The sequence below is a fragment of the Neolamprologus multifasciatus genome, chromosome 20 (assembly GCF_963576455.1).
Source record: "Neolamprologus multifasciatus chromosome 20, fNeoMul1.2, whole genome shotgun sequence".
Classification (NCBI taxonomy): Eukaryota; Metazoa; Chordata; class Actinopteri; order Cichliformes; family Cichlidae; genus Neolamprologus; species Neolamprologus multifasciatus.
This window is the reverse complement of record NC_140458.1, coordinates 15680964-15699681: the sequence shown is the minus strand read 5'-3', so window position 1 is coordinate 15699681 and position 18718 is coordinate 15680964. Positions and strand designations below refer to the sequence as shown.

Sequence of the window (18718 nt, the reverse complement as noted above, 5' to 3'; positions counted from 1 at the left end):
CCTCTCTGCCCACCAAAAACACAGTGTTTGCTTTGCATTAGTTTGCTAAGACCTGGCTACCAAGTAGCAAGTACCTTTAAGTACACCTATTTGAATATAGGCAGTTCTTTAAGTGTCTTAACTGCAGATGAAAGTAGGTTTTTTGTAGGCAGATATAACTGTTTGCAAAAAGGGAACAAGCGAATAGACAGGTGTGGTTAAAGAGAGTAAATACTGTCTGTGGACTGAAACTGGGTGGAGTCCTGTTATGCTTAGCTTTGAGTACATTAGTCCAAGCTGAGCAGGAAACTTAAAAGACTGACGAGGATTTAAAAAATAAAATAAAATAATTATGTCACACAGCAGAGTTTTTCATTGTTTTAAACAAACCAAAATATGTTTTATTATTTGGATTTCTCAAAGCTGCCACTACTGTTTGTCCTGATCCAGCACAGACTGCTGCTGTCTGGTAAAAATGCAAACCAATGTGCAAATTACAAGAGAAAAAAAGAATCTAAATGAAGCTTAATTTGGATAGCGCCTCACATACCTTAAAATGTTCTTGTTTCAAAACCTAACCCAAATGACCCTGAATGTTCTAACAAGGACAGCGCCTGCAATGTTTTAACGCTCTGAGGGGTTTGCTGCCAGTAGTGATGGGTCGTTCGCGAACGAAATGGCTCTTAGAGCCGATTCTTTGAAGTGAACGACGCGAGCTGTGAGGTTTTTTTTTTTTCTTTCTCTCACCCTCTCTCTCGCCCTTTTTCCGCTAAACTCCGCACGCGCCGCCTGTACTTTGCGCTGGGCAGAGGGGGGAGGGGCGTTAGTTACAATCGCAGCAGCACAGGAACAGAGCCAGAGAGAAAGAGAGCAAGGGACAACAACGTCACATTAGAAAGGTATAGTAATCATCCACTATTTTCAGTTGCAGATGATAAAGGATTCAGAAATCATGCAGGCCCATATGACAGAGAATGTGCATCTTCTTTTTGTTTTAATATTTTAATTTATATTTAATTGTGTTGTGGTTTGCAGTGTTTTGTGTTGTTTCATGTTAAATTTGTTTAAAAGGAAAAAGCTGAAAATTTAAATAGTTAAAAGTTGAAATGTGAATAGTTGGTTTTTGTATTATATGATTTATTTATTACATTTTATGTGGAGTGAATAAATAAAGTATATTTATGGTGGCCCTTAGAGACAAAGCACGTACAAACTCCAAAACACGTACAAACTCCTAAGCATGTACAAACTCCAAAACGCGTAAAAACTCCAAAACGCGTAAAAAAACCTCAGACACACTTACAAACCCCGAAGCACGTACAAACTCCAAAACACGTAAAAACTCCTAAGCATGTACAAACTCCAAAACGCGTAAAAACTCCAAAACGCGTAAAAAAAACCTCAGACACACTTACAAACCCCGAAGCACGTACAAACTCAAAATCACGTACAAAAGACAACAGAAGTGCACCAGGATGCTGGGCGCAGTGTTGAGTTTTTGTTACCTAGTGGCTACACAAGCCAGGAAGTATCAACAACCGGATTTGGTGTGTGGTAGTAACAGGTAAATGATTTTTTTTTTAAATTATTTGAATAAATATGAGTGCTTGTCTATAAATACACAAACAATACACACATGCTTTCAATTGTGTAATTTAAGTGATCTAGGTAGCTCTGTTTTGGAAGTTCAGTTAATGCTAGAAATGTGTTTTGGAGTTTGTACGTGCTTTTTGGAGTTTGTATAAGCTTTAGAGTTTGTACGTGCTTTGTCTCTAGGGGCCATATATAAACATATATAAATAAAACCACTTTTTTTACATTAGTAATTCCCTTTGTGCATAATTTTATATTATTGTTAATAATAAATTAATGAAAGCAACAAAACAACCTGAAGAGCCGGTTCGGAGCCGAAAGAGCCGGCTCTTTTTAGTGAGCCGAGCCGAAAGAGCCGGGTCTCTAAAAAGAGCCGGAAATCCCATCACTAGCTGCCAGTCAACATCGCGCCCATTACTCCCCCCCTAGCGGCCAGGAGTACTTCCGGTTTGTTTCTCGCGGTCATTCACCGTTTATGATATGTATGGAGCGCATTTCTCTTAATGTGTGTGCCTTTACTCATACATCTGTTGACTTTACAGTTCTCCGCTATTACTCAGCTCTATGATATGGCAAGTTAGAGCCTGCCCCACAAAGCTTCCTCCAAATATTTTTAATCATTAACAACAAAAGAGGATCCAAGTTAGAGTGTAGAGACATAAAGGTCACCATGATAACATTTGCAAACACTTCTTTGTTTACTTTTTCCTGTTTAAATCGTTCTAACAAGATTCTTATCAAGTTAGTTACTACTTCTCCACAGTCCAGCCCTTTAGTCGGTGCAAGAAGTTTTCAGGAACTTTAAAAATGTCTTTAAGTGCAAGAAAGTAAGATTAGTCACTGCTACAGAGGATGTATTAGGATTAGACACTGGGGACTGACAGTTAAAAAAGTCTAAGTCAAACTAATGTTTTTTGAAGTATAGGGAAACACAAAATTGCAAAGCTCAGGGTTCACATAATGCAAATAAAACACGACATTATGCTTCGATATAGAGAACAGAAATTAAACTATGTGGTAATTTGTAATATATCATTCCTCCATTCACAGATACATATCTCAGCAGGAAGCTGCATGAACCAGATCTTCAGACTAGAAACTACAAGGCTGAATGAGACGAGTGAACATAGATAAAATGTAACTCGAGAAAGGGGACTTAAGTTAGTGGAAACTTAGGTCAGGACAACTTCAAATGTATGTGTTTGCTGGGCACAGAGAATGTGCACAGATTGTACATGCATATGGATTCTCTGTTGTGAAGCTTAAAGCTAGAGGTGTGATGGTATAGTGAGTGCTTTGCATTTGACACAGTTTTTTTTTTTTTTTTAAAATCAGGTTTCAATGCAACACTTTATCAGCAATGGTAGTCCCAGAGTAGCAGCTACAAAAAATCCCATTTCATTTGTGCTCATGGGATTCATTTATCATCAGGAAATGATGCAAAAACACACAGACTAAGAGGAATAAACTGAAGAAGCGACCTGACCTCCATAATCTCTTGGCGTGCAGCTTACATGCTTGGTGAAATCTACATGTAATTTATTTGGTTTTGTTTGTTTTCCTCTGCACCTTGTTTCTGAAATCTGTGAGATTTTTCAAGGTAAGTTCTTTACCCCTTTGCCTCTACCACTATTGGATTTGGTATATACCTACTGATCTACCACAGTAAAACTTTGGTTCTTCAATCAGTCAACCAAAACTTTATTTCAAACATATAAGTAACAAATGTTCATACATATAAAAAAAATAACTGAAAGCATCATATTCATATGAAAAAGAAAATGTTGACCATTTCCAGTTCAAAAGAAGTAGGAGGAAGCAAATGCTTTTTAATTCATACCCCTGTCTAGCTCATCTTCTATACTGGTTTCAGTTAATAACAGTACCACTTTTAAATATGCCCATTTAACACACTGATTCATGCTATGTTGATACATAGATCTTTACACATTGATCTATAATTATTTAACTACACTTATGCAAAAGTATTGCTTTTTAAAATATATCATTATATGCAAATATCAATTTTTGTAATGCACAGTACAAAAATATAAACATATAACACATACCTCATCCATAAACTGCGTTATAAATGTTTTTTTTTTTTTTACACAATTTCAACACTGATTCATATCCTTAGTGTCTTTGTTTTAACATATGTATTAAATATGGATTATTTTAGCCATTAATTGGACTACCTTTCTTTTAATCAGGCTTATTGTTGTTGTTTAATATGAAGCATAAGATGCCCCCCTGCATCACAGTCAATCTAACCCCAGACGCTTTGCTTTGAAATAAATAAATAGAGGAATTTCCCATTAAGAGATGACATAAGCAGGCCACTATTGCAACTCTATCACTGAAGTAATTTCATGTCTCTTGCCTCCTATTTCACAGGTGGAAGAACAAGAATAGAATAAGGCTTTATGGGAGGGACCGAAGTTTTGTAAGTAGAACAGGTTTTTGTGCACCTGCTGTGACCTGTTTGTCCAGCTCACAAACACACAAGGTGGAGGTGGACGGTGTGCTATGGTCGACCCTTGTGAAAACAGAACTGGGATTAATGGTCTTCAGCTGTGAGGCTGTTCGAGGCCCCAACGCTATCTAAGTAAGTTTAATATTGGTAGGGGGACTGTCGAGGATAGGCGTGGTTTAATGGTGTTTATTTACAGTGTAATATATTTAAATTATTCCGAGCTTCCCTCGGTTATTAGTTCGCACTCACTTGATTATTTAAAACACCCTCAACCCGAACAAGTCCAGTCGGTTATCCTGAGCTGTGGGGCTTTGGTGTGGGCTGTAACACGAAGCTAGCTTCCCAGAGCTGCGCGGTGGTGATTCAGCTTTGGCGACGGAGCTGCGTTCACCTCAGCTCACCTGCTGCTTTTAAAAATCCAAAATAACCCAGTCGGGAACGACTTTTTATTTTAGTATCACTGGTATTATTTGATTGGGGGTACCTTACAACGACGGTAAGTGACGTTAGCCGAGCTCCGAGCGCTTTGTAGCTGAATTTAAAAAAGGAGATGTGCTAGCTTGTGGCATCGCGGTGGTGGAGGCGCCGCGGAGGGAGGGAGGTCCGTGTTTAACCGGCAATAACGCTGTTATTCTGCAATAGTAATAGTTTATGTGTCTGTGTGTGTTATAGGCAAGCATGAAAATATTTAGATTAAGCCATATTTCGCAAAGGTTTAGATACATAATAAGCATGGTTATGAACATGTGCGTCTTTAAGGAAATTCATCCTCAAAAACTAGTTATTCTGCGTGGTTTTTCGTCTTTGCAGGTTGTAGAAAATGCACCATCACTGGAGCTACACATCCGGAGAACAAATGAGACTGCTGTGATCTTTTTGTAAGGGTACCAATGTCACACTAGAGATTTACAGATCACGGTAGGAAAACTGTGATTTATTGGGACATTAAAGATAAAGCTGAGGTCATTCTCCAGCGCCACAGCAACACTAGCGGTCCATAAAGGTATATTTTAGTGATTTATTTGTGTTTTAGTGTGGATAATAGTAGCATGTGTGTGGCTTACTATCCCAGACAAGGAACAAGTGGGACAGTGAATATGGATATCCTGCATTAGGTCCTCAAAGATAAAGATACAGTACGTAGAAGTCATGCACAACGCTGCTCCGGAAATCATTTCCGGATACCCGAGTGGAAGCGTGGTGGATAAAGATGCCAATCCAGAGACAACCTTGGGGAGCGCTTACTCTCCAGTGGACTACATGAGCATCACCAGCTTCCCCAGGTTGCCAGAAGATGACGTGTCTGGGGAAAATACCCTGAAATCCCGCAAGGATGATGACAACGTCCTGAGTGAGCAAGATACAGGTCAGACAGAAGTTATCAAAGAAAATCGTTTATCTCACACACAGTCATGGTTACAAGGGAGCTTTTTTTGTGATTTGAGACTAATAGCGTTTGGTATGGTGGTGCTGTGTCTCAGACCCAGATATGTTTCTGAAGTCGGCTCGCCTCCAGCGTCTCCCCTCCTCGGCTTCAGACCTAGCTAGCCATGATACTGTGTCGCTGCAGGAGACCAACAGAGACCCTTTTACAGAAGAATGTGCCTGCCAGCGAGATGGCTTGACAGTCATCATCACGGCCTGTCTCACCTTTGCTACAGGAGTCACTGTGGCTCTCATCATGCAGATCTACTTTGGAGACCCACAGGTAGGGTTGCATGTCGTTTTTCTGTAGTCGTGTTGCAATGCTGTTGCTTCAAATCAAATAAGTATGGGTTATTATAGGACTATGGGTGACTCCACATGCTTCTTAGCCTCCTTAAATGCAAGCCTCTGTCATTCTGAATGTTTTTTAACTGCCTCTCTCCCTTTCTGCTTTGTCTACTGCAAGGTCTTTAACCAAGGAGCAGTGGTGACAGATGTGGCTCAGTGTACATCTCTGGGCTTTGACGTTCTTGAAAAGCAGGGCTCCAGTGTTGACGCCGCCATCACCGCTGCTCTCTGTTTGGGAATTGTGCACCCTCACACGTCTGGTATTGGAGGGTGAGTTATAGGAACAGATCAATCTCTGCTAAGCAGAACCACCATTAAGTATGAATTTGAAGACCACTTTTTGCTCTTTTGATGATCAGCGGAGGCGTTATGTTGGTGCACGACATCCGTAAGAATGAGACAAGGGTCATTGACTTCAGAGAGACAGCACCATCGGCAATCGATGAGAAGATGCTGCTGACAGACCTTCAAGATAATGTAAGGAATTACTCTGGAGGACTCCTTATTATACCTATATGGGGTTGCTCAGAGAGTTGAAGTCAGCCTTGTCACTCTTTTGATTATTTATGCACTGTTTACTTTGCATTGGCATTTCAGAATGGCTTGCTGGTAGGAGTTCCTGGCATGCTCAGTGGGCTGCATCAGGCACACCAGCTCTATGGCAGGTAAACAGCATATCATGCAGTCCTTTCTTCTTATGCCATAAATAGTTGCGGCTTTCTGGATTATCTGCATTCCTTTCTTCTTGGTTATTGTTTAATTCACTTTGTTTGTGACGCTCCTCAATGAAACAAATCATTTTCTTTCATTGTTCTTTCAAGGCAAGAATAGCAAAAGCTGATATTTTGAGCTGTTGACAATGACTGTGCTTCTCTCATTGTTCAGAACTTAAGCAGTGACTCATTATGAATGTACACCAGCTGTGTTTAAAGAAAAGCCAGTAGCTTATTTTTGTCAGATTGTTAAGCCGCAGTTACTCTAATGCTGTGTAATTATCCTGATCCAGAGGCCTTGGCTGTTAAGAGCTAACCTGCTTGATCCGTTTAGGGAGAAAATGTGGCTTCTCAATTTGGTAAAATATACTCTGAAAATGAGGAGTGTCTGTATGAAATATATCATATTTGTAAAAGAAGGCAGACTTGTATGACCTTTGATTTCAACAGGATCCCCTGGAAAGATGTCGTTGCCATGGCAGCAGATGTGGCCAGAAATGGATTTAATGTTACTCATGACTTTGGTAAGTATAGGGTAATATATAGAACAAATTGCTTGGTGTGAAATCAGTGGGGGTTTTTTTTTAAAATCTCATCTGCCTCTCTTTTGTTCTCTCCACAGCTGAAGCTTTGGCAAAAGTTAAGAGCCAAAACATGTCGGCTGCATTTCGGGATTTATTCCTACCCAAAGACCAGGTTCCCCTCACCGGACAGTTCACCAGACGCCTCGATTTAGCAGCTGTTCTCGATGCTGTCGCTGTTAAAGGGATATCAGAGTTCTATAGTGGAAATGTGGCTCAGAAAATGGCATCTGCAGTAAGGATAAACATTTTTTTTCACCAAGCTACAGATGTGATTATATAAGTGGTCATGAATCCTGCATAGTCTCAGTGGCAAGTCGTTTTCCCTCTCCTATGCTAAGTCACTGTTATACTTGCCCTCTTGTTCCCTGTACGACTCGGGGAAATAAGGCTTCAGAGAAATTCAACTTCACTGTGACTCTCGACTACCTACCTTCAGATTAAAATAAACACATTTTATAAACTAGAAGTATTGCTTCTTTGTGGAAGTACTTTCATGTCTACAAAATTAAAACATATAAGAAAAAGCTTACATAAATACAAAAATATTTAGTGCAGTATTCAATATTCATAGCAGTTCATGAGATAGCCATGACCTCTAATCTACTTCTTCCTGTTCCTGGGCAATAATTTCTATTATTTTTAGGCCCATTAACATAATTTTTCATTAGTCTTGTCTCATATGTTATGAAATGTGTCCATCACTGTTGGGTGTAACCGTTTTCAGTAAAGGTCTAGGTTACGATACTAAATTCAGTAATAACATTACAGTTATTTGTAGAGTTAGTCCAGTAATTACTTACAGGTATTGCTGCGCTAATAACTGTAAGTAATTACAAAAAATATTTGCCTTTTTCTTCCTGTACACTTGCGCTGCAATCAGCTGATTTCAGTTTGTCAGAAGGGAAATGATGGAGCGGTCTCCACTCTTTGAGGAGTGGAGATGTTGAGATGACTTTTATCTTTACTGCATGTTTTTTTCTGAGAAGAGCAAAATGCAAACCACAGCATTTGCTCTTTGCAAGCATCTGCAGTAGTTAGTAATAGGTGTGTCCTCATTAATAATAACTAGAAAGCAATGCAACAAGTAGTGTAACAAATTACTTTCGCCGGTGAGTAACTGTGTGAGTAAAATACTGCATTACATTTCAGTAAAATAATGAACATTGTGTAAAAGAGTACTTTTTTGTGTGTGTAAATCTACACAAAATCAACATGAATTGGATTAGGCATTTTAAAGAACTTGTTTAGAGCTGGGGATTAAAAACTAGCGGATTAAGTAAAAAAAAAAAAAAAAAGATGCAACAGTTGCTACTTCTTTTACAGCGGAGATTTCTTGGTTGCCAAGGTGACCCATCCCCACTTTGTCTGGACAATAAGTGATGTCATGATTCATGTCAACGAAGATGGATGATGACAGAAATTGCTTTTTTGTGATTGTTTCGCATTTTGCTCTGAGACTGGGCTAAAAATTACAGATCTCACAACAGAAAATGTTGTGACAGAATGTAATAACCAAGCTCATTACATGCAATTATTGTGACAGTGACTGGTGTAGATTTAAGCAGCACTAGCTTAATAAAATAATTCATTGCAATGAAATTTGTTGAAAGTTGTTGGGTTTTTTTGTTTTGTTTGTTTTTTTAACATGTGGGGTAGCAGGCATCACAGCAGGTTATACCAGATGTTGTTCAGTCTATGTTCAGTCTTTAAATGTTTGTTTGTTTGTTTTTACTTTTTTCTGTAAACAAAATCATAAATTACACAATCTTAAATTAATCCTGAGATTCTAAATAATAAGGCTGTGCGATATGACCAAATATAAGACATTTCTCATCCCAATAACGATATATATATACAGTGGGGCAAAAAAGTATTTAGTCAGCCACCGATTGTGCAAGTTCCCCCACTTAAAATGATGACAGAGGTCAGTAATTTGCACCAGAGGTACACTTCAACTGTGAGAGACAGAATGTGAAAAAAAAATCCATGAATTCACATGGTAGGATTTGTAAAGAATTTATTCGTAAATCAGGGTGGAAAATAAGTATTTGGTCACCTCAAACAAGGAAAATCCCTGGCTCTCACAGACCTGTAACGTCTTCTGTAAGAAGCTTTTCTGTCCCCCACTCGTTACCTGTATGAATGGCACCTGTTTGACCTCATCATCTGTATAAAAGACACCTGTCCACAGCCTCAACCAGTCAGACTCCAAACTCCGCCATGGCCAAGACCAAAGAGCTTTCGAAGGACACCAGGAAAAGAATTGTAGACCTGCACCAGACTGGGAAGAGTGAATCTACAATAGGCAAGCAGCTTGGTGTGAAAAAATCAACTGTGGGAGCAATCATCAGAAAATGGAAGACATACAAGACCACTGATAATCTCCCTCGATCTGGGGCTCCACGCAAGATCTCATCCCGTGGGGTCAAAATGATCATGAGAACGGTGAGCAAAGATCCCAGAACCACACGGGGGGACCTGGTGAATGACCTGCAGAGAGCTGGGACCAAAGTAACAAAGGTCACCATCAGTAACACACTACAACGGCAGGGAATCAAATCCCGCAGTGCCAGATGTGTTCCACTGCTGAAGCCAGTGCATGTCCAGGCCCGTCTGAAGTTTGCCAGAGAGCACATGGATGATACAGCAGAGGATTGGGAGAATGTCATGTGGTCAGATGAAACCAAAGTAGAACTTTTTGGTATAAACTCAACTCGTCGTGTTTGGAGGAAGAAGAATACTGAGTTGCATCCCAAGAACACCATACCTACTGTGAAGCATGGGGGTGGAAACATCATGCTATGGGGCTGTTTTTCTGCCAAGGGGACAGGACGACTGATCCGTGTTAAGGACAGAATGAATGGGGCCAAGTATCGTGAGATTTTGAGCCAAAACCTCCTTCCATCAGTGAGAACTTTGAAGATGAAACGAGGCTGGGTCTTCCAACATGACAATGATCCAAAACACACCGCCCGGGCAACAAAGGAGTGGCTCCGTAAGAAGCATTTGAAAGTCCTGGAGTGGCCTAGCCAGTCTCCAGACCTCAACCCCATAGAAAATCTGTGGCGGGAGTTGAAAGTCCGTGTTGCTCGGTGACAGTCCCAAAACATCACTGCTCTTGAGAAGATCTGCATGGAGGAATGGGCCAAAATACCAGCTACTGTGTGTGCAAACCTGGTAAAGACCTATAGTAAACGTTTGACCTCTGTTATTGCCAACAAAGGTTATGTTACAAAGTATTGAGTTGTATTTTTGTTATTGACCAAATACTTATTTTCCACCCTGATTTACGAATAAATTCTTTACAAATCCTACCATGTGAATTCATGGATTTTTTTTTCACATTCTGTCTCTCACAGTTGAAGTGTACCTCTGGTGCAAATTACTGACCTCTGTCATCATTTTAAGTGGGGGAACTTGCACAATCAGTGGCTGACTAAATACTTTTTTGCCCCACTGTATATGTATGAAAATAGTGCTTTTTCTGTAAATTCTGTGAATCTCGGGCAAATCGACTTATGTGAAGTGTTTTCAGCTGGGCGTCATGTACCTGGAGTCGAGTGTTTTGACCGATGCATGAAGTGATATAGTTTTAGACATAAGTTGTAACAGACACCATTTTCTTTGTGAGTATTTATTACATGGCGTGCTGCAGAGGAAAGCCTATTCTAACGTTTGAGTCTAGGGTTTATTTTGAGCACCTGATGCCTCTTTTTTGCTTCTCATCCGTAAACTCTCTCCACTCTCTTTCATGTGATTCTTGCATAGGTGGTTGACGAGGTTTGTCGTGTTTGAGTCCATGTTGGGACCGGTTTGTGGCATAATTTGCATAGTTTTCTGGTCCGTGTCAGACTTTTCATAACCAAACCATGTCCATGCTACAGAGGTAGCCTCTTGTTTAGGAATAACATCCTCGATTTGTTTTGACTGGTCTTTCTGTTTGGAGCTACCTGGTTCTGCCTCATCTTCACGGGCTATGCTGGTATTCTCTGTGCTGAAAAAATATTGTAAACAGTGTATTTTGCGACACCATGAGACAATGATAGCGTATGATTTCAAACGATAGATGTTTTAATTTCGTCATATTTCTTCATATCGCACAGCCCTACTAAATAAGCATAAGAGTAAGGTAAATGAAATGTTCCTGACTCTTAAAATGTCCAGTTAGTAACATTAACACACAGGATAAAGAATACTCTCCTCTAAATTTCAGTTTATCCTTCTTTTTTTTAAGGTAAAAGCGAGAGGCGGAGTGCTCACAGAGGATGACATTCGAAACTACAGCTCAATCATACAGAAGCCAGCAGAAATCACCTATCAGGGTAAATACCAGTTCAGCTATTTTCAAGAACACAGCACTGATCTGAAGCAGTTCTGTGAACACAGCTTGTCCTTCCAGTATTTATTTAGTAACAGCCAGTTACATTTGCAGTTGACAAGGTCAAAGGGTTAAAGCCAGCTTGGGCAACATGTTTTTGGTATCATCAGACAGAAAACCGTAACAGCCTTTCAGCATATTGTTATTTAACCGATCTGTAAATGAACTGCACCGCCTCCGGGCTTCAGGCTCTGTTTTGCAGCTAGATAAAATTTTGATCAGATCAGGTGTAGAGAGCGAAGAAGTCCATGGCAGAAGTGAGAGTTGGTGCCCTTGGCAAACACATTTCCGATGTACTGTATATCTATTCTGTCTAATGATCTGTTGGTGTTTCTGAAGGACACCACGTGATGGCAGCCCCAGCCCCACATGCAGGCGTTGCTTTGATCACTGCACTCAACATCCTTGAAGGGTACAACATCACCAGCCAGATGCCGAGGACCACTACCTACCACTGGATTGCAGAGGTAATGCAAAACAGTTTAGCACAACTTACAAAGCCTATTAAATGTGTGTAAAGTAAATTAATTGACAGGATTTTAAAAAAAACATGTTAATTATGCATTAATCTTCCAGGCTGTGAAAATATCTCTGGGCCTGGCTAGTAAGCTGGGAGATCCCATGTATGACTCCACCGTTCCAGAGATTGTTGATAAGATGCTGAGGTAGATATCGGCTCCCACTGCCTTTCATATTGTATAAATACAGCCTAATTAAGTAAGATATTTTATTTGAACCCTGCCCTTTCTTTTGCAACCTTCAAGTAAATCACAGGCTTCCCAACTTCGCGAGATGATCAGTGACTCTCAGGCATTCCCTGTCCAGCATTACACAACAACCTTTACCTTGGAGGATGGTGCAGCAGCGGCCCAGGTCATGGTCATGGGCCCAGACGACCTCATTGTGTCTGTAATGAGGTATGCAACCCTTTAAAAGGACTGTAGGGGATTTAAACAATCCCAAAGATGTTTAAGAGTTTATGAATAATGCAAGTTAAGACTTTTTTTCCTCACTTCTGCTTGTTTTAGCTCGCTAAACAAGCCCTTTGGCAGTGGGATAGTGACTCCTTCAGGAATCCTTTTGAATAGCCAGATTCTGGACTTCTCATGGTCTAATAAAACACAGAGCTCATCACCTAACCCAGTAACTGTGACTTTTTTGTTTCAGTGTTAACAGATTTGTTCTTAACACATTTGCAGCATTTCTTATGGATTTTGTTTTCTTTTGGTTGGCTGTAGCATAACAACCTCCACCCTGGGAAAAGACCCATGTCCTTCTTGATGCCCACAGCAGTGAGGCCGGCCGTGGGGTTATGTGGCACATATGTAGCTGTTGGATCATCCAATGGACAGAAGGCTCTCAGCGGCATAACACAGGTTGCTTAATTACTGGAGGAATTTGTAACATTCATAGTTATTCTTATAAATGTGGAAATACACACTGACAGAAGTTTACTTTGATGTTATTCTGATCCTTCGTAGGTGCTGATGAATGTTTTATCTTCACGTAAAAACATGAGTGACAGTTTAGCATATGGAAGACTCCACCCACAGCTGCAGCCCAACACCCTCCTAGTGGACTGTGAGTTTTTCTTACTGATAACCTCTTTTATCAGGTTTGATCCAAGCATAACAGTGTTGGCTGACCATTACTGCTATGACATGCAGTATACACCATGCAGAGAGTCCTGTAGTACCCTTGCACCTCTATGGCGTTATTTTTGTGGCACTATTCTGAGCACACGTAAAAAAAAGTTTGCAGGTGCTAGTGTTGTATTATGAGGAGAAATTTATTTTGAGCAAAGAAAAGCTGAATTTGAGTGAACAAAATTAATTGCTGTGTGCAAGAAATTTATTTCCGTGTTTGCTATTATCCATACACACACACAAAAGCACTTATGCAAATATGTGATGTCTTGATAAATCGAGCAGGTATTTGAAGTTTACACAGCACCATTCTCGCATGAAAATATCTTAAAAGTTTATTTTGTGACCCAGAAAGAGTAATATTTCAAACTCCGCCACTCTGTGTTCCTCCACCACTGCCTCGTTTGAGTTTTGGACGAAATTGATTCTGGGATATCGCATTTCGTCATTTGGAGACCAGAACAGCCAATCAGATTTTTTTGCATCCAAGTCTGTGATTGGCTGGTTTTGTGGCACAAATATAACGGTGTACAGAAAGAGTTGAACGCGCACAGGCAGAAATGTTGAGAGCGCGAGCAACACATTGCGAGCGAGCGCAAATGCAAAAACTGAGCGAGAGGGGCTGCTATTGTGTGTGTGTGTGTGTGTGGATAATAGCAAACACTGAAATACATTTTTTGCACGCAGCAAAGAATTTTGTTCACTCAAATTCAGCTTTTCTTCACTCAAAATAAATTTCTCTTCAAAATACAACACTTGCACCTGCAAACTTTTTTTACGTGTGCTCAGAATAGTGGCACAAAAATAACGCCATACACCTCTGCTTACGTTGTCTTTAGGTTGTGTTTTCTGTGTACACTATGCAAAGTAGAGGAGGAGCAGGAAAAGCAGCAGGTACTTCTGCTGTAATGGGAAGCAGATGCTGAGGTTTAGTGTTTCCATGGAACAGCGAAGTGTCTTGATTAAAAGATCAGTCTTCTGTAGTTTTAGTAGGATGTAGCATAAATGGACTGGAGTGGTACTTATATAGCACTTCTCTGACTGAGCACCCAAAGTGGTTTTTACTTCAAGCCTAATTCTTTCAGTCACACACACATTCACACAGCGCTTCCATTCTATACCTTAAAGCACTATGTCTTGCATTCGCACAAACCCTCACACTCAGACTGATCCATCGAGAGCAGCTTGGCCGATGATCAAACCACCAACCTTCCAATCAGTGGACGACCTGAGCCACACCCACCCCCTAAATCTTAAGGTCATATGTGGAAATCCCATGAGAATTTTGTTTATGAATAATAATAATATAGAATCAGTAGCCACTTCATTAGTTATACATAGACTAACCGATATTGGACTACAGAAGAAAAGCATTGCCTGCTCTGATGGGTCTTGATTTACGCTGCAGCATTTAGATTCATACTTTGGCAACATGAAGGCATGGATCCAGCCTGACTTAACTCAACAGTTTAGGCTGTTGCTGGTGGTGTAATGATGGGGATGATATTTTCTTGCCACACTTTGGGCCACTTAGTAAGAATTAAGCCTCATTTAAATGTCACAGCTTAACTGAGTATTGTTGGTAACTGTTATGACCAAAGTGTACACACCTTCTGATGGCTGCTAACTGAAGCCAGCCATTGATCAGGCTAATAATGAACCCACAGTTAACTTGTCCACGTAATCTAGCAACTTAGTGCACGGGCTCTTAAAAAAGAATGAAGCTTGGCAGTTTGATATCTATGATTGCCTGGGAAAATTGTGAAGATGAATACTGTGTTACAGAAAAAATTATCTGGTTTATACACTTTAATTCTTGTTCTCTGGCTCCATTTTTATAGCAAGAAGGACAAACTACTAACTGAAAGCTTCTAGATAGATCTAACCAATCTACAGCATTTGGCTCCAATCAGTTCACTAAAGTACAAAAGAAAAATGTGACCAGCTAATCTAGGTAGCCTGAATCTATTGGTATTAATTCAAAGGGATCCTAATGTAGAATCACGAATTATCATCTTGGTTGAATTAATAGTCCATCTCTCACCTACCAGAGCTTATTGACTGGTATATGAGCAGCAGAGTGATGATCATTGGCTCAATCAGAGCCTCTGCTAACTTCTCACTTGTCTTAATCTTGCCCTTGAATCCGTTCATAAGTCAAAAGCCAGAAAACACGTGCATGGTTACAAACATGATATACTAGGTCCTTGTAGAATTAGAGTTTAACCTAACTGTGATCCCACAGCTACTGTTTTTATTAGCTCAACATTATGTTAGTACCATCTTCTGTCTCACACTTTCTCTTTCTCTCTTGCAGCCAAGTTTTTAGAAGAGGATGTGGAGGGGCTGGAAGCTAAAGGTCACAAAGTTCAGAAAAGAGATATTTTGTCATTGGTGGAGGGCACACGGAGAACTAATGACCTCATCATTGGAGTGAAGGACCCCCGTAGTGCAGATGCCTCTGCCCTTACTATGTCCAATATGCCTTAGTGCATCCGTCCAATCTTACAAACATATAATGCCAAGATAGTAAGACTTACTCTGTATGATGCCTAAAGAGGGAGTAAGGAGGCTGCTGATCAGATAAAAGTAGATAAGCAAAAGATTCTGAAAGGGATTCTCTGATACTAATTTTTTTTGCTCACAAGAATACTAAACTGGTCACCATCTTGCATATCAATCACTCTGCCACATCCTCACATAACGTCCAGTCACGGTGTACATAGTGTTGAAAATGTGTGTTCAGTACCTTTACCCTTAGTGGCATCAGTCTGCAGCCTGCATTATGCAGAGCAGGGTAAAGAAATGTTAGGTGTGCTCATTAATTATTATCCAACACACAATAGAGGTCAGTGGTGAAAACAGTAATTTTTAAAGGTTAGAAATGATTGGGAGTAGCAGCTAGTTGAGACCTGAGTGAGCGGTTTTATATTAATGAAAGAAATGATGCCACACCATTTAAACGACACATGCATGGTGCAAAGTGCATATGAGCCATCGGATTGCTTTTCATCTTTTGCACTACATTTCACCATTAAACCAGATTGCGCGTGAGATCAAGTGGAGTGGTGAAAGTGATTAAGCCGTGTATTGTCACGCATGAACAAGACTGTCCTGAACTGAAACACAGAGGCTAAAGCTTTTACTTTCCTGCTCGTTATATGGTGTGTAACTGTGATTAGATGTTGTTTGGTACAGCTGCTGCAGCTTTAACTGTTGCAAACAATCAGTGGCTCTTTGGACCATTTTTAAGACTAGCATTATATGTTGTACATAAATGTGATGAGACCGTCCTATCTCAGTCAATTTCCTTCATCAAGTGAATTTGATTCCGTTTAAAAGGTTTTAAATATCAGTAGAGTGAACGTATTTAAATACATAATTTAAGAAATTTGAGTTGTTGCATGATTTTGCTCTCACTTTGAACCTGTAAAGGCTTTTTTTTCTAGAGCTGGGTGCACTTGTTCGTAAATTTGGATTGATCAAATTCTTTAGAGATGGAATGAATGTAATGACTATTTTTATATGAACATTTGTTGTGCTGTACACATTATTTCTACTGTTGGAGCATTACATTCACTCGGCACATATTTAGGAAGGGATGTTCTGTTTACTTTTTGCCTACTTTTGTTGTTATATTAGCTAGAATATTTGAGGAGCCAGCAACTTTTGTAAAGCATTGCACTTGTACACAAAAAGGGTTTGATCTTTGCGTCCAGAACGGCCAGTGCTGACTAATCAAATTGGGGTTTTCACCTTATTTTCTCCCTCACCAGTGCAATATGACTGTTGATGCTTGTTTCCTGTACTGTAGAGTGCCATGCCTTAAGGCACACATTTGCACAGTCTGATGTTGCACCTGTCTGGTTTTTTGTTTGTTTGTTTTTCTAATGTTTGCATTTGTTGCTGATTTTAACAAAAATCGGCACTTTTCAGACCCAACAAATAAAAAGCTTGCACACATCCTAAACAGTAATGATTGTTTATCTGTTTTTTGAGTCTTCATACGCTGAGAAAAGCATTTGAGCCACCTATTTCCGCCAGATTTTCTTGTAATTTTTACAAATTGGTCTTGAGCAGTAGCTCTCCAGGCTTTTTGAAGACAAAGTGTTTCTCTGGACGTTACCACTCATTTTCGTTCCTATCTGTTTAACTGAGGAATCTGTTTTTGTCAGTTAAACCATTTGACACGGACCTCTCAATCATTCAAACAACAAAAACCTTAGCAAATGATTTTAATTGTATCTTTACATGACTATGAAAAATGCAAAATATAGCAGTTTAATTGGCATAAAATTTTATTTTTACATTTAACAAGGTGATTCCCAAAGTGCTATTAGCTGAAAATTTCAGTTATCTTGGTCCTGTATGCAATGTGTCCCTAAAGAAATTTGAGTAAACTGGATAAGTGGAGGACAGAAGAAGTGCCAGGCTGAGAAAACTACCTACACCAGATAAAGATTATCTGAAAGACATGCCTTTAACAAAAAGAAAAAAAATCCCTGCAGTTAATACATCTACTGAAGCCTGATCACAAATGATCTTAGTGGAAGGATGTCATCAAGAAATCATTAAGGAAGGGAAATGGGGAGAAAATGCTGAGGGATGTCAAATTATGCAAGACCTGAACTGAAAATCAGTGGCAAAGAGTTATATGGGGTAATGCATGAAAGCAAACATTTTCCAAGCAAAGTATAAAGAAATGAGAGGTGGGTCAAGGCTTTTGTACTGTACTGTACTGTACTGTATTTGACCAAAAACTGAAGGAATAAGGTAAACCGTGGTAGACCAGGGTTGGTTGTCACATGCTTTTCTCTTGCACAAACTGCCCTTTCAGTACTCCTTCAGTAACCATTCCTTTGTTCAATCAAAATGTGTGTCCTTCTCATTTTTGCAATTAATTGCAACAAAACGTAATTAACCATCACCAACACTGACACTTTGTGACAACCAACCCCATAGCAGGTTTGGTTGTACCTATAGTTATTAATTGGGTTTCAATAAAAAATTGTGATTAAAAAAAGAATGTATAATGTTGTGAGGGGGTTTTCTGCCTTTCAGATAGAGCCATCAATAAGTTTGAACACCACCTAGTGTTCTGTGTATTTAAACTGTGAATTTGAAGCAGTGATAATTATTGTGACTTATTCTACATATGAGCAGTTAAGGAATTTGCAGTGCTTTGATAATGTAACCTTTATTAAAGCCACAAAAACAAATGAGAACAGATTCCACATTCATGAGTGTATTCTGAAGTTTTGTATCACTGATATCATTAAAACAGCCAGAATCTTTTTAAAATCTTTTTGTGCAGGATTTTTACAACAGGTAATCTACGCAATAATGAACAAGTCAGTGTAAACATGTCAGAAGAAGAATGAAAGTCTAGATGGATGCTCAGTTATACATGTAAGGAAAGAGATGTATTTTAAAGTTCTAAAGATCTAGCAACCCTGTAACTTACCCAGGTCAATTATGACAAATGTACACCCCTGGACTGGTACAATATTTGTGAGATTATTTTTTCAGACAACAAATTGGGCTGGCTATTTGTGCATGACTCAACACAAACCATT

The 18718-nt window shown here is 39.6% G+C and overlaps 1 protein-coding gene across 2 annotated transcripts; it reads left to right on the top strand.

Moving 5' to 3' along the window:
* Positions 1 to 3889: 3889 nt before the first annotated feature.
* On the top strand, positions 3890 to 17118 carry ggt7 (gamma-glutamyltransferase 7). 2 transcript variants are annotated; one of them, XM_085145442.1, is made up of 17 exons: positions 4217 to 4544; positions 4859 to 5051; positions 5164 to 5414; positions 5530 to 5756; positions 5940 to 6091; positions 6181 to 6298; positions 6419 to 6486; positions 6985 to 7058; positions 7157 to 7350; positions 11353 to 11440; positions 11836 to 11963; positions 12073 to 12161; positions 12261 to 12413; positions 12525 to 12639; positions 12735 to 12872; positions 12978 to 13077; positions 15460 to 17118. In XM_085145442.1, exons 3-17 carry the CDS (start codon positions 5198 to 5200, stop codon positions 15630 to 15632), a joined length of 2034 nt encoding a protein of 677 aa, XP_085001568.1. In that variant the 5' UTR covers positions 4217 to 4544; positions 4859 to 5051; positions 5164 to 5197; the 3' UTR covers positions 15633 to 17118. The 2 variants fall into 2 exon arrangements, with proteins under 2 accessions (XP_085001567.1, XP_085001568.1); XM_085145441.1 differs by lacking the exon at positions 4217 to 4544 and adding an exon at positions 3890 to 4180 and having other exon boundaries at positions 4859 to 5414.
* Positions 17119 to 18718: the final 1600 nt, after the last annotated feature.